General features: G+C 36.0%; 1 protein-coding gene across 4 annotated transcripts; it reads right to left on the bottom strand.

Moving 5' to 3' along the window:
- Positions 1-11,167: 11,167 nt before the first annotated feature.
- LOC129949812 (G protein pathway suppressor 2) lies at positions 11,168-13,013 on the bottom strand. 4 transcript variants are annotated; one of them, XM_056061470.1, is made up of 7 exons: positions 12,743-13,013; positions 12,470-12,686; positions 12,305-12,410; positions 12,127-12,223; positions 12,013-12,063; positions 11,462-11,949; positions 11,168-11,398 (listed from the first exon to the last, which is right to left on the bottom strand). In XM_056061470.1, exons 1-7 carry the CDS (start codon positions 12,852-12,854, stop codon positions 11,240-11,242), a joined length of 1,230 nt encoding a protein of 409 aa, XP_055917445.1. In that variant the 5' UTR covers positions 12,855-13,013; the 3' UTR covers positions 11,168-11,239. The 4 variants fall into 4 exon arrangements, with proteins under 4 accessions (XP_055917445.1, XP_055917446.1, XP_055917443.1 ...); XM_056061471.1 differs by having other exon boundaries at positions 12,308-12,410; XM_056061468.1 differs by having other exon boundaries at positions 12,013-12,223.
- Between the last annotated feature and the right edge of the window lie 4,079 nt (positions 13,014-17,092).

Genomic DNA, 17,092 nt, shown 5'->3' with positions numbered 1-17,092 from the left:
CAGCCATCGCGGCAAAGCAACTTTATTCGATTGTAGCTAATAATTTTAATATACAAATTTTAAAGCTTTTCTTTGTTTTCAAATAAATGGTTAATTTTTTTCTACAACAATTAAGTTAACAGACAGAACCTACACTTTGAAATTAGTAGTGGTGTAAATTCAAGGTCATAATTTGTACTTATGTTTGTATGTACAGTACTTTCGAATGTATGCATACAACACTGCCTACTTATCTGGGACTCGAGCCCACTTGGCTCTCCACCAATAAAATAAAAAGTTTAAAATTCCTTCACATTTGTCATAAAACTGGAACATTTTTTTTTTTGGGGTAGATAGTGAAAAGAAGTATCGAATTCTGATTCAGAGTTCTAAAAAAATATTTAAAAAAAACGTCGCATCACCAAACGCATATTTTTATCTACTAGCGAAACTCTCATTATTTTTAGCTGTATTTTTAGATTCAAATGGCTATAAACTCCGAATTCGGACGTCTTCCAGTGAGATTTTTTTGGGAAAAATAGCTGAGGTCTAAGACTTTCAAATGCACTTAATTCGCTTACAGCGCCAAACAGGGTTAACAGTCAAAAAATTATTTAAATTTAAAAAAACCTTTAAAAACAGTTTTTCATAAAAAAAAATACTTTTTGAAATGTACAAAACTTTCAGAAAATAAGCAATTCAAAACTATTCATATTTTTGCCAAATTTCCTTGTTTTTTAACTTTAATCATAAATATCCACTACAATTTTTTTGTATCTATTTCCGGATTCTCCATCCTTTTTGCTTTGGGGTTTTTACTTTTGTTTTTTCCGCTACTTCCCCACTGTGCGGCGGCGACAAGCGCACGAAGATCAATTTCCTCTCCCTACCGGCTAAAAAGTACATTGGAAAAGAAATTATTTCAATCCATTTTGAAGACTTATTTTAATTTTGTTTGAGGACTTATTTAATAGCTTTTTTAAAATGTACTTCATTTTCGAATTTGGGTATTGATTTCGTATGCAAAAAAGCCCCAATTCGGGAGTGTTATTTCTTTTTTTGGGGATCATTTCTTGGGGAGTTATTTCATGAGCGGTTAATAATTTTCAAAAGTGGGTCTTACAAATATGAAAATATTTTAATAATTTATGTATTTATAAACTTAAAAGCAACAGTGAATTTGTGTTGTAAGAAAATCTATCAAACTTTTGGCGACATTGAAAATGGATAGTCTGTGAGGTTTTCGATGTTGTCCTGGAGGTTCACTATATGTTAAATATAGAATAAAATGGAATAGAATGAGTCATGAACTAGAAAATAAAAACTTAAGAGGAAGCAAACTGAAAAACAACTTATCTTAAAAACACTCTAGCTCCGATAGTATTTTATTTTGTGGGCTTAAAGGTGGACCTAGATCATTTTGTAAAAACATAAACTCCTCGTGAGTTACATTAATAAAAAACACGTTTTTAATAATGGCTACTTTTTACTGGTTCTACTCATTTTATAATCCCGTTTTTGAAAAATCCAGAAAAAAGTTCCGTATGATAAAAACAGTTTTTAAAGTCTCGTCCAGATATCTAAATTCCCGAATTTTTTTACAAAACGCATTCTTATCAAACAATAGATGTGATTATCATATAAATGAAATAAAAAGTACTTGACAAAATATTAAACCCAACTCAACAAAATGCTGTTAAATTTTGACGTATGTACTCTCGTAAAGAAAAAAATTTGGTTGATACCGAATATCTCTTGAACCAATAGCTCTCCATACTTTAATAAAACTTGATATCATACATTGTGACTTGATCCACAATATTGTTATAAATAAATTAAATAAACTAAGGCCTAGTGACTTACAACTCTCAACCATTCCTGTGTGCAAGTAATGCTGTCAGAAATGAAGGGGACTTACAGTTTAAAGCCGTATCCGAACGGATAATTTAAGAAATTACTTTTGGAGAATTTGTCAATTCCTCGCAAGAGGTAGTACCCGTGAAAAAACTTTAGATGGCATAGTCATCAGGGATCGAACCCAAGACCTTTGGCATGACCATAAAACGCACTAACCATCACGCCACGGGTACTAAACAATATTAATATGCATCAAAGAATAACGACATCTGGTAAAAAATTTCAAAAAAATCGAAGTGCAGTTTTCTAACCTAAAACAATATTACCAAAGTTGAAAAAAAATAAGTTTCGACTCAAAAACCAACAACTGAAGATATTACGTTTAAAATAATGTTATCTTCTACAACATATTGTTCTTAACATTTTTTAAAATTTTCTGAAAAATCAAATAGTAATTTTTTTTATAGAAAATAAGAATCTACAAAAATTGGTAGGAACTAATGTTTGATTAAAAAATCTCAAAAATATTTGAAGGTATTAACTTATTATTTCATTCTATGCAAAATGATAATGTCAGATCTAATCGGTGTTTTTTATAAAAGACAAAATCTTTCATAAAATGGTACTAAAATGTTTAAAAATTGATTTTCGAATTAAAATCTTGTACATAAACATTAAAAAACTAATAATTAATGGTTTTCGACTAAAGAGTTATGAGAAAAATGAAAGGTATTGACTTAAAACTTTGTATCATACCTACACAAAACGTCGCTTTGTCTAACATTTTGAAAAATCGGCAGGAATTATAAAAAGCCTAATATCGGAACTATGCCCTTTTTAAAACATAACACAAATAAAACATGTCCCACACAAAAATATGATTGTACTGCATATATTATTTGACTAAATATGCCTTTCCAATAAGGTTAATATGCCTTTACAAAAACCTCAATTTAGCTCATTAAATTCTGATCTTGACAGCATTGTTCAATGAGGATGCAAAAACCGTGTAGAATTAAATGCTTCGAAAATTCAATGCTGTCTGCTGTCACAAAAGTGTAACCCTCCTCAATGCCACTATCCATGGGTGGTACTTGCATCGGGAGATTGAACAACTAACAACGGTATGTGCATCACAAACTACTTGTTGTGGAGTGATCACATATTTGACATTGCCAAAAATGCTGTTAAGCATTTAGGTTTTTCCGACAATGCAAGAAGTTTTTTTACCCCTTCTGATCTGGCTATAATTTACAAAGCTTTTATTCGTTCAAAACTGGAGTATAACTCTCATTTTTGGGGCTGATTGAAAGAAGAGCTCTAAAAATGACAGGTGATCGTTCTCTCTACGAGACATTTGCTTCTCTCGAACACCGCCGCAAGGTCTTATGCCTGTCATTGTTTTATACGAGTAGTTAATTTAATAAACAATGCTCTATTAAAATAGCCAGTTGCATTCCTCCGCTTAAACAATTCAACTGTAATATCCGTACTTTTTTTTATAATAAGCGCATCACTCAAAGGGATATATTACCCTTATTATGTAGACACAGTGTGAGCACTAGGAAAGGGAGAGAGGGGTTGAAAGGAGATGTCGGTGCACATTGGTTTTGAATTCCTGAATATTGCAATAGCTGGGAAAGACAGAGTGTGGCAAGGCATTCCACATTCGCATAGTACGGCTAAAGAACGAATCTCTGCACTTGACAGTACGACCGAAGATGGGCTCGAGGGTATATTGATGAGCATTCCTAGAAGCGCGAGTATTACGGTTGAACTGTTTAAGGGGAGGAATGCAGCTGGCTATTTCTCTAGAGCATAAACCATTAAAATAACGGTAAAAGAGGGTGAGACAAGAAACATTTCGACGATGTTCAAGTGACGTAAATGATCTTATGATGGTAATATCACCAATCAATCTAAATGCTCTATGTCCAATACTATCCAAGAGGCTTAAGTAAGTTGCAGGAGCTCCAGCCCAGATATAGGAGTTATACTCAAGCTTCGGACGTATATAAATCTTGTAAATAACAGCCAGATCAGAGGGAGAGAAAAACTTCTTGCATCGCCTTAGAAAACCCAAACATATTGAGGCATTTTTGAGAATATCGAGATGTTCAGTTTCCTCGATGCAAGTGCTATTTATGGATAATGGCAGGGGGGTATATTTCGCTTTAACGATACAAGACAGCATTGCGTTTTCGAAGCACCAAATTCCAAGCGGTTTCTTATTCCCCATTGTACAATGCTGTTTAGGTCGGAATTTAATGAGCCTATCATTTGTCGTTGCAGTTCCACATCCGAAGAAGAGGGGTGTGAGTCTGAAAACGAATATGAAAAGCTAGGAGTACGTACTATCGTCAGCGAAACAATGTATTGGATTAGATGTTGCAGACAGAAGATCATTAATAAAAATGAGAACGAGTGTTGGAGGTAAAACAGAGCCCTGGGGCACACCAGCATTTATTTTTTGGTTTTCAGACTTGAATCTATCCAATACAACTTGTATTGAACGATTCAAAAGGTAATTACTTATCCATTGAAGGAGGGAATCATGAAAACCGAAAGCACGCATTTTCGATAAGAGAGCCTGATGCCAAACCCTATCAAATGCTTTTTAAATATCTAGTACAATAATCTTACTTTCTTCAGTGGTCATTAAGAAGCTTTCGATCTTCGAGATATTTCTTGAGCTGATAATTAATCAGCGATTCCATGACCTTGGAAAGAAGGGACGTAAGTGCAATCGGTCGGTAATTAGACATTGAGGAAGATTCGCCTTTTTTGGGAATAGGCTGGACAAATGCTATTTTCCATCCGATCGGAACGAGGCCTGAGGAGTAGGACAGATGAAAAAGCTTACGCAGTGGTTTTGCCAGCGATGAAGAACACCTCTTCAGAACAATAGCGGGGATACTATCCGGACCAGCGGATTTACATGTGTTTAGATCTCTTAAGACTTTTGCCACAGTACGAGTGCGAACAAAGATTGGTCCCATAGAATCACTTACTCACTCAAGTACAGGCGGAGTCTGCTTAACAAAGAGATTAGCTTTCTCTAAGGATCTAACAAAAGGAGTGCCATTGACAACGAGCGTAGGAACCGAAGAAGAGGAAGAATTCTTCCTGTTTTTTACAAATGACCAAAAATGTTTACTGCCTTTGGGACATTGCAGTATTTTTTGCCGTAATTTCTGGTCATGTAGAAATTCGTTCCTTCGAATATGGGCGTTGCAGGCCTTCCTGGCTTGCTTGAACTTATTTTGGTTTTCCTCAGTTGGATTGGCTTTAAAACAACGGAAACTTACCTTCTTGACCCTAATAACCTCTTTACAGCTCGCATCGAACTATGCGTTTTCCTTACGTCTGATGCTTTTAACCCTATTCGGGATAAAAGTTCTTTAGCCGCACTACACGAATGTGGAATGTTTTACCAGGCACAATATTTTAAACACATTACAATGGGCAGACATTCAAAACCAATGTGCATCGGTTTCTCCTTTCTAATCATATCCTCATTTCCTAATTGCTCGCGCTGTGTTTAATCATTATAGTGGTATTCATAACCCCTTAGTGCGTTGCATGGTCAGTTTTATCAATTTCCATGTTTCATTTGAGAACAATAAAATTGCACTAAATTTCTGAAATTAATATACTCAAGTTTTTCCATATTATGGCTAACTTAGCTCTACTTCTTGCTCTTCCAATACCCTTATAAACTTCTCTTGCTTCCAAATAAATAAAATCAGCAATCAATAACATTCAAAAAGGTTCTCTTTAATTGGCAATATTCAAGTCAATTTCAATTAACTTAACATCTCCATCCATCACCATAATATAAATATATAAAGAGAATTGAACCAAAATCTTAGATTTTCTTAGTAGGTATTTTCACACTTTTAGCTGAATGTTTTTCTCTTATCGAAAACACTTGCTCATAGTATACCCACAAAACTGTTCGCTCTTCTTTTTCTCTATCCCATTTTGGACATCAACAGAAATTCAAGTTTGAAACTATTTGATATAGAAGTTCAAAACCACAATAAAACTTAATTGGGTCAACCACAACCTGCCACCCCTAAAGGTACCTACTACACTGCATACTTCAATTTCTTTGTTAGTACCTAGAAATAGGTATCTTTCCACCTACTTCCCTGTGATGTCACTTTGTCACATTTTCGAAATAATTTCAAAACTTTTTACCCCCAAACATTCATACATACAAACATCGCAAGAACATACGAGAAGTGTACATCTTAACACGAAACAAAAGTGCATTATTGTAAAATAGTTTCGTTTCCTGCTTTTTAAGGATGTTAAGGATAATTTGATGCTATTTTTCAAACTTTTGTTACTTTACTTATATGACTTCAGCATATGCATGTACTCATAAATGTATAATAAAGCTACCATAGTAAATAACTACTTCTATATGAATAAAACTTTTTCAGAGAAAATTAAAGACGTAAGTATAATAGACCCTGCATGGGATTATTCTTTTAAAAGGTGGATTTTTATTCTATCGCAGTTAATCTAGAAAAAATAAAAGAATTTTCAAGACATATGAAATAGGAACATGAAGATTCCACCAATGCAAGATTATAAAGGTTTTAAAATCATGCCTCTTTACTTAGTTTTCCTGAGTGGTTGTTTATTTTCAAAATAGAAATGAAATTTTGAATACCATAGATTTTAAGATTATAAAGCTCTTCTTGTTAATGCATATTTCCAGGAATAAATTAATTCCAAAATTCTCTGTAAAAATTTCAACTTTCTCAAAGCGTGATGGAGGACGACTTTAGATATCCTTTGTTCGGAGAAATTATCATTTTTTGAAAGTAAACTTTTGGAGAATAATTTTCGAACTGCCAGTCTAAGAAAAAATACCTTAAAGCTACGAGGATGAAGGCCGACGCACGTGACGTATGTAGCTTTATATTGAATCCCAAATACCAAAATTACATTTTGGGTGTGTAGATAGGCCAAGTCCTCAAATTTATGTTACCACTCAAAAGAAAGATACATATGAAAGCTTAAGCTTTGTAGTTCATTTGTTTACCATATTAAAACCTTGTGAAATTATTGGAATGTCGGAAATTCGAACATGTCAAGAATTTCATTTGTAAACCCTTATTTTGCATTCTTGATAATAGCTAAAAATTTTGGTGTGTCAAGGAGACTTTGTAAACCTACTCTTAATATAACAAGACATTAGGGATTGGACAGAGGGTTTCAAAGGAGGATAATGCACATTGGTTTTGAGCTGCTGAATATTGCAATCACTGAGCAAAACAAATTGTAACAAAGCACTCAACATTCGCGTTGTACGGCTAAGGAACGAATCTCTGTACTTGACTGAACGACTGAAGTGGAGCCCGAAGATATACTGATGAGCATTTCTCGAGGCAAGATTATTGAGAGTGAATTGCTTGAAGGGAGGAATGCAACTGACTGTTTCTAACTAGGTTTAAAAAAATCAAATTGAAGCTAAATAATCTTAAGGAGGTAAAGTTAAAAAAAAAAGTTTGTAGACTCAAAAAGAGAAACAAAACTATTGTTTTATTTTCATTGTTTTTATTTTTTTAAATTGACGCAAAATTAATGTAATTAATTAAGTTGCAGTTGTATTAACTAAAAATTTTCATCTCTAATTCTGCTTGTATAAAAAAGTGCTGTTTTAGAATATATAAGCATTTTAGGCACATCTACTTCATTTAAGAGAGCTAAAGTTTTGTTTTCTCATAAAAAGTCTCTACCAAGTACATTTCTTCTAGTTTCTCCCAGGACTGGACACCTTCCGAAAAAATGGAAAATATCCTCTCGTTCAGCATGTTGCAAATATCACATAGCAGTGGAAGATCTCCGCGATGTGGAACGTAATTTATGTTAAGCAGTTCACCTCTTAGCCGAAGCATGTTGGAGATTTGCTCTACAGTATTTATGTCCTGGAAATAGTTTCTTTCATTAAGATTATAATTCAGCCTGCTATAGATCATCCGATGAAGTGAGGTGGATGCCTGTTCTGTAAACACATTTCTAAAATTTTCATCCAGACGCCTAATTACCTGATACAGTGACGATTTTCATGTACTCTGTTCACTGAGCTTTAAAGTTACACCTGTATCTTGTGCTAGCCCAATCCGCTCTTTAACCCATCCTGTTTTGCTTTGTATCGCTTGTAAAGCTGCTTTTTTTAGTATGCTATTGTTGGACATATTCAATGCTTTCAGAATGTAATCGACTTGCAGCTTCAACGTTTTTATGAAGAGTGGGGATAAGCCTGTTTCTAACATTATCATGTAGTAAATAAAATCTCAGGAGTTTTTCCACAGTCTCAAATTTCTTTGCTTCCCACACTTTTATACTACTTCGAAAACTATATTTACTGCTATGCCCAATGTTTTTGATTTTGAAACATTCTTTGCATGCCACGTTAATTGTGGATTTAGCCTTAAGAAGTTTTTCGTTGAGGTGTTTTTCCATACTTAAGTTTTGGGTAGAATATACTCCTAAGTATTTGTATTCTTTCCCTCTTTCTATGTTCTCATTGTTGAAGTACCATTGTTCACTTGAGCTTAGCCTTCCTCCACCTTTCTTGATAACCATCATTTTCAACTTGTTCAGGTTCACTACCAAGCTCCATCGTCTACAGTAATCCGAAAGTAGATTTATATAAGCTGTAAGGATTGCTGTGAGTTTGTAAATGATGACCTCCCCAGCATACCTAACACCTCCTGGTAATGCGTCAGTGATGTCATTTTTAAAAACTGCGAAAAAGCTAGGACTGAGAGCACAGCCCTGTCTTACTCCCGACTGCGTCTAAAACCATTCAGATACCTGTTTTCCATTACATACCGCTGCTATCGTGTCTGCGTACAAGTTCTGAATAACTCTTAAACGACATCCCGGGTCCAAACAACTGGAACATCAATGTGTTTTTAGATCAACTGAGTCTATCCACGTGTTCAGCCGCTTTAGTAGAATCACAGTAAAGATTTTATAGGAAGCGTTCAAAAACGAGATACCTCTATAGTTGGCTGGGTCTTTGATGTTGCCTTTTTTGTGTATCGGAAAAATCAAAGCATTTTTAAACTGCTGAGGGATGATTCCACTTTCAAAAATTTGATTATATATGGTTGCCAGGTTCTTAATCAGTTCAGTTTGTTGGCATCTTATGCCCCTCCTTTATGAAATATTCAATTTTGCTCAAACACATATTATTTTCCTCGGACAGTAGGAGTGAATTCAGTTTTTTCTGAAATTTAAGGCCGTTGAAGTTTGGGCATAAGTTCTAAAGCCAAATGTTACCACAATTGGCATATGATCTGAATAGTTTCTTTTTTGAACTTTAAAATCAGTTATAAGTGACCACCATTCACCTCTTTCCAAGCTATAATCTATAACAGAGCTACCCTGTTTCCCAACAAATGTGAACTCACCTTGGTTAGGTATCTCCCTTACTGGTACCGTTTTGGATTCGGAGCCCGAAAGAATTGCATAGATTCAACAACTTTGCATCCCTTCCATTCTTCGTTCCATCTTTGGTTCTCCTGCTTCCGTTCCTCCTTCGTTACCGATCCTGGCATTTAAATCTCCAACTAGCAACAAATTTTCAACCAGGTTTACCGATGTAACAAACTCCCTAGTTTTTCATAACATAATTTAATTTTGTTTGTCAGAAAGTTTTTTTGTTTACACATAAAATGAAACGTAGATGTAAAATGTCAAAAAAATTCAAATTGTGTTTGTGTGATATTTTATAAACGGTAAATTTATGATTATTATCAATTAATAATGGCTTACAAGAAATCCCGATTTTTCTCTTAAAGAAAAGCGAACTCTTCTAGAATGTGCTTGGCAAGAAAACCTAAAAAACAGATGGAGTTACGTGGAAAGAAAAATAAACAGCTTGGGAGAGAATAACATCGAATTTTAATTCAGCATGCTACAGGACCGTTAAAGCACTAAAAAAATTTCACCTTTCTCACTTACTTAATAACTTAAGGTGGCCAATCTTGTGTGAAATAGGGCCTCACCCAACAAAGTTCTCCATCTAGCTCGGTCCCTAGCTTGATGTCTCCAGTTTCGCGCTTCAAATTGGGCGAGATCACTTTGTGCTCGCCACCTGATCCGCGGTCTTTCTCTACTGCGCTGTCCTGTGGGTGTGAATTCGAAGACTTTCCGGGGCGGAGCCTTGGTTTCCATGCGCTCTACGTGACCCAGCCATCTTAATCGTTGGACTTTTACCCTTCAGGTTAATTCTACGTCGCTATACAGCTCGCCGTTTTATCTTCTCTCCACTCCCCTTCGATGCATACGGGACCGTAAATCACACAAATAACTTTTCTCTCAAAGCGACCCAAAGGGCTTTGATCCGCTTTTGTCATAGTACAAGCTTCTGTATCGTATAGCAGGACGGGGATGATAAGCGTCTTATATAGCAACACTTTGGTCCCTCGAGAGGGGACTTTACCACTCAATTGCTTTCTTACAGCCCTATTATGGTTACCAAATATCAACACGATATTTGATAATAGTTGATAATTATCAACAAAATTAATGAATCGGTATTATGGTGATCAATTATCAATATTTTTGATAAATAGTGAATTAAAAGATCTATTGTGAATAGCTTTATTGATAAAATCGGTATTACGGCTATCAAACATATTGATACCCATCAAATATTCTATCAGCTACAAAATCTTCGTTGACAAATGTATCAAACATTCGTTAATGGTAAAGAATTGTAATTTAAATACGATTTATAAATTTTTTTTTTGTAGTTTTTATTGAATATGAAGAACGAAGAACGAAATGCCTTCACTAGAATTGTTGTTTGAACGTAATTGTACTGAGGAACTAAGGTTTTTTTCCATTAGTTTCACAAGCATTTCTATTTGTTTTATGTTGCTAACTATTCTACTCCTAAATAAACAAAACATTATTAAGAAAAAAGAGAAATTTATTTAATGAAAACAACTTTCATTATTCCGCCGAAATTATTTATAGACCAAAACACAAGAACTGAACACAAATGACAAACGTCAAATACCAAACAAAACCTATTCACAATCGTATATTGATAAGTATTCACAATGGGTGAAAAAGTATCATTTGATACTCATAATACCAAATTATCAATAAATTGATAGAACTTATCAATTATCAAATAATTGATAGTTGATAGCTTAGTCCAAAGAAACAGCGGTTAGTAATTGTAATTATTCAATGGTGCCAACCATTAAGAAGAACTTAGAAACTTAAATAGTTATGAGTCGTATCAGCAAACGGGCCTTAAATCTCTATAAATTAAAGCAATAGAAACTAATTTATTTAAAAAATATACGTATTATTTTATTTATCTTATATTTCCTTTTATGTTTAAACTTATAGGTTACATCTAATATAGCCTTCTAAAATGCAGCTGCTGCCCTCTTTGTTGTTGTCCGGGCATTTGTTGTTGTTGCTGCTGTTGTTGTTGTTGTTGCTGCTGCGGGTGTCCAGGATTGCCACCGCTCTGTGAGTATCCTTGAGTGATACTTCCTCCTGGCTTGTTATTCTACATAGACACAAAAGAAACAAAATTAAAATCAAAGGTTGCCAGGATTTAAATAATGAATACCTGTTGAGGGTTTCCGGTCATTTGCATAACACTCGGATGCATTGGCATACCGGAAATCATCGAAGTATAAACCACTCCTTCGGGCAAATGCGTTGGCTGAGGAGGCCCATGCCCCGACTGATCAACTTTCAGTTCGACATGATAACGATCGGAGATTTTCTCCATTGTAACTTGGGGTTTGTGTTGCGAACCCACAGACACTGAGCCGGAAGCCTGTGAAATGGGCGGCTGGTCCAGGTTGATGTGGTAAACTTGGGCGGGTGGTTTCTGGGATTGTTGGTCGTTTTTCGAGGAATGACCTTGTGCAGATTGCTGCTGTGGTTGCATCTCCATGTGATAGCTCTGCCGCAGAGGCAGATTCAAATTGGGATTGTACGAAGGGTAGATGATAGCAGGCCCCCGATTGTCCTGCTGACCGTGGCTGGGCGCATTGCTAGCCGTTTGGTAGAAGAGAGTGCCTGGTGGATTTTGATACTGGTTTGGGGGTTCTAGAGGAAGTTTAAAATTGAGTTATTTCTTTCTTCTTCATTCGAAATTTGTTTGTAACTTACTATTCCACAAAACGCGCGCAATATCTGCCCCACGACGCCCATCATCGTGCTCTGGAAAAGAAGAATTGAAAGAGAAAGCATAGCTTGATTGGTAATTCTTTGAGGTAGGCTCACTTGGCTGCGGATATGCGGCGCTCTTGTAATATGCCTGATGCTGTGGCGGGGACGGACTACGATTCCGCTTAATTCCCTGATTACTAACACCCACAGGCTGCAAGAAACAGAAAAAAAGAGAATAGTTGTTGCCAAATTCGATTCCGATTGTGTTTTCTTTTTTTCTAATTCAAATTACAACTTTCTGGAGAATCTGTTGATGTTGGTGCTGCAGTCTTTGTGGAAGGAATACTTGAGGCTGGGGTACATTCTGTGCTTGCATCGCTTGCATTGCAAAGAGTTCGCTGTAAGAATGAAAGAATGGTAATGATTTTATGATGACAAAATATTAATCTATGCCTACCTATCCTTTTGTTGTTGCTGTTTCTTGCGATTCTCATCTTCGTTGAGAACTTTTTTCAACTGCAAAAAGAGTTGCTGCTTCTGATTTCTTAGCTCGGTTAGTTTTTGATCTAATTTTGTAATTTGTTCTCGTGTCTCGCCCAGGGTCATGACATCCTGACGTTCTCGGGCTTCGCGCTCTTTTCGCAATCGTTCCTCTTCGACTTCGGCTTCATATTCTAGAAGATGAAATTTTTAAAAGTGTACATTTTATTTAAAATCTACGGGGATAGACCTTCTTTTTTTCTTTGTCGTTCTTTGAGTATGAATGATTTTAGGGCTTCACGTAGACGTTCATCACGTTCAGCCTTTCCAGCCTGGATAACTGCTGCCGAAGCTGGAGGCATTTTATTAGAGTTTTTGTCCGAAATTTTGGCAATTTTTATCGAATTTAAAGTTCTTTCTTATGGGGAAATAATATTTATTTGAAATATTTTAGCAAGAAGCAATAAATTACATATAAAATTTTGAAAATTGATGAAAATTAGAACTTTGATTTTTTTAACTTTTACAGCGATTGAAAGCGATGAGCAAAAATGTTTGACAGTTTTGTGAAATGTCATTTGTTGTCAGTTCAATTTTGAACTCAAATGGAAGTATTCAGATCGAAATAGGTCACAGCTTAGAATAAGGTGTGTTTCACATAAGACTATTTTACACTGGGAATCTATTTAAAACGAATTTAAAGACTGTTTCAACATTTTTTATTTCTTATATTTTGCTACGTATTTGGCATTAAAAAACACAATGTGATTTGATTGAAATTTGTAAAGATGTAATTATGAAATTTGAATATGTTGACTAAGTTGCAAAATTAAATTTTGTTGTTGTTACATAAAATCATTGGCAAATCTCACCATCTAAAATCAATTAGATTTATTGTTCCCCAATAAGGAGTTTCGATTTGGACATGTCTCAATGTGTAATCAACGTCAATACTGAAAATGTAAGTGATATATTCTTCAAAAACGCATTGAAATTAATAAAATTTACTATAAAGATGGTGAACCATTCATATACCAGATTTCGACTGCTAGTCGATACGAATTCTCATGCAAAGCTTCCCTTGAAAGAGGTTCACCTTTTAAGATATGCTTGCCCTCTTGTAGGTTCGGCGGAAAAATAATAACTAATTTTCAAACACGCATTTCTTTCTCTTTAATTCAAAAATCTTTTTTTTTCCAACAACGAAAGACATCTTTTATTAAAAAGTTTGACAAAATTAACAAAATACAAAAACTAAGTTTAAAAGTTTCTCAATATTTCCGCTAAACCAAATGAAGAGCTAGTAGCTTCAAGGAATAGATGACATCAACGAAGAGTTAGCTACTAGCAGACAATGTGGTGAATATTTGGAGTCACAGTTTCCAAAGTTATAGCATATTTAAATCTTCATGAAGCACCGTCCGCCAAATGGGACATTGGTGGAAACATTTGATATGTTTGGACAAATAAGTGATGCGATAAATTGAAACCGGGTGTATCGCTCAAAACCAACAGAGAATATTATTTCCTAAGCACATAATTTTGACGAAAACCCATATTTACTTATTTTTTCTTGATCTTTGCAAATTTAAGTTTTCTACAAATAAAATTTATAAGAGCAGAGGAATAAAAGGCGCGTGGTTTTACTTTGAAGGTTAATGAAAGAAGAAGGATATAATTTATTAAATTCAGAAAATGAAGTTATGTGAATGTGTTCAAAGTACAATACATGAAAGCCTTTAGATTATAGGTTGGTGGCTGACTTCAGTGCCACGTATATACAAAATATTGTAACTCCAATACTCCTCCTTAAGCTAAAAGGTTGTTATGTATTCCCATTGCCTTTCGGAAAGTTTCCACTTTAACTTTCTCCAAAGGCTTTGTTAAAATATCTGCTATTTGTTCCTCTGTGGAAATGTAGTTGACTCTAATTTGACCTTTGCTGAGCGTATCTTGCACGAAATGATGACGAATGTCAATGTGTTTCGTCCGGGGGTGAAACCCATTATTTTTGGAGATTGCTATTGCACTTTGATTATCGCACAAAATTTGAAGTGTGTTATTATGCTGCTTTAGAATTTCAGTTTTAAGGCCATTCCACCAAATAGCTTCCTGAACCGCTGCAGAGAGTGACATATATTCAGCTTCGCATGATGATAATGCAACTGTGTGTTGCCTCTTAGAGCACCAGGATATAGCTCCTCCCTGAGCTAGGAAAACGAAACCGGTTGTGGACTTCCTGTCATCAATGTTGGCTGCCCAATCAGCATCTGTGAATCCAATGATGTCATGATTTTCATTTTTTTTAAATTTCAGCTTCATCGATGACGTTCCACGCAAATAACGGAGTAGATGTTTTACAGCGATCCAATGTTGTGGTCCTGCCTTTGAATTGAAACGGCTTAGAGTGTTGACACTGAAACTTATATCCGGTCGAGTGCACTGGGATAGATACATGAGGCATCCTATTGCTTCCTGGTACGGAACGTTTTGAAGGTCATCATCATCTTGAGTTGACAATAACTTTTGACTGGCATTCATCGGTGTCTTCACTGGTTTAGAATCGTTCATGCCGAATTTGATTAGAATTGATTCTATATATTGTTCTTGGTCTAGAGCGTAGAAATCTTGACCCTTGGTGATACGCATTCCAAGAACTTGTGTGGCTGGTCCTAGTTCCTTCATCTGGAACTTTTGGTGCAAACTGGTTTTGATTTCTTTTAGCCAATTGTTGTTGTTTGAAAACAATAATATGTCATCCACATATACGGCTAGTATAAGGATGTTTCCAGAATCAGTTTTATGGTATACGCAGGAATCATACCTTGATTGGTCTAATCCAGAGTTCTTAAGCGCTTGGTCCAGCTCCATATTCCAAATGCGACTGGACTGTTTTAGTCCATATAGTGCCTTGTTAAGACGGCACACTTTAGTTTTGTTGTTCTGGTCCACAAATAATGGAGGTTGCTCCATATAGATGTCTTCAGATATTTCTCCCTGTAGAAAAGCGGTGATGGCATCCATCTGTTCTACATCCAGGTTAAGTTGAGCAGCGAGTGCAAAGAGATATCGCAGGGAACTATGACGTACAACTGGAGAGTACGTTTCCTCATAATCCACCCCTTTTCGCTGCGAATATCCTTTGATCACGAGCCTCGCTTTGTAACGGTCAATGTCACCCGTGATACCACGTTTGGTTCTATATACCCATTTGCATTTTATGGGTTTACGATCAGTTGGAATATTTACGAGAGACCAAGTATTGTTAGCCATTAATGACTGGAACTCTTCCTCCATGGCCAGCTTCCATGAACTTGCGTCTGGACTCGACAAGGCTTCTTCTGGCGTTGATGGGTCTTCTGAGATTTGCTGTGAAAAATGCTTAGCAGTATTTTGGCTTTTAACTGAGTTTACTGCTTTAGGATACTTGCCTTGGGGGATGCGCCCCGCATCGTGGAGGTTTAGTACTAGCTGGTTTTCTACCGAAACAAGACTATTTGGGTACGATGGAGGCGCGACAAGTCCAGTAAATCCAGAGTTGACATCTTCTTCAGCATTGGACATCGAAGATTGACTTCTTTCCTCGTTAATCATCTCAGGTTCACAGTCATCAAACAGGTCATCGTTACTAGATTGAGAAGGGGAAGGGGAACTACAATTGTTCTCAATAATAAAATCTTTATACTTGCCTGGTATATGGCGCTCCCTGTCGCTGCGCCTCAACATCGGTGTTTCAGATGCATTTGAGTTTGGTTGCTGAGGGAGCGCATCGGCATTCGTAATGGTGACATCGGGGTTGATGACATTTGATTCGTTGCTGTCATCTGCTGCATCGGATGAATCATATATATACGCTGGTGAATCCGTTGGTTTGATACATTCTTCGTTGGCATTTGTATCATTTTCGTTGAATAGTTCTAATTCAACATATCGTGGTTCACTTGATGTACTTCTTTCGCTACGTACCACCGGCATTCGAGATTTTTGTGAAGATTCACCTGCACCACTGTTTTCGTCGATGAATGTAACGTTGCGGCTCTTGAAAATTAAATTTTTCACCGGGTCATACAGACGATAGCCTTTGGTATTTTCATCAAATCCAGTAAGTATGCATTCATGTGCCTTTGGATCCCACTTTTTTCGACTTATCTTCGGAATGTGTGTCATAACTGTCGTTCCGAATACTTTTATGTGTGACAAATCGGGTTTCACTCCAGTCCATGACTCTTCAGGTGTCATGCCAGTACCTTTGGACGGTGAACGATTCAATAGGTAAACCGAATACGCCACGGCTTCCGCCCAAAATACCTTTGACATGTTGGCATCGGCTAGCATACATCTGGCCTTCTCAACAATCGATCGATTATCTCTTTCGGCGAGCCCATTCTGCTCTGGTGTATGAACGTTCGTTGTCTGGTGATGAATTCCCTTGTTTTTTATAATTTGACGCATCTTCGAGTTCAAGTATTCTTTTCCGTTGTCGGTACGGAGCTTCTTTAACCTCTTACCACTTTGATTTTCTGCGAAATTTACGAACTCTAAGAAGCATCGACATACTTCGTGTTCTGATTTCGATTTAAGAAAGAAAACAAATTTCTTT

This window comes from Eupeodes corollae, chromosome 3 (assembly GCF_945859685.1).
Source record: "Eupeodes corollae chromosome 3, idEupCoro1.1, whole genome shotgun sequence".
In the NCBI taxonomy this organism is placed as follows: Eukaryota; Metazoa; Arthropoda; class Insecta; order Diptera; family Syrphidae; genus Eupeodes; species Eupeodes corollae.
Note: the sequence above shows the minus strand (reverse complement) of the source record. Positions and strands in the feature narration are given on the sequence as shown.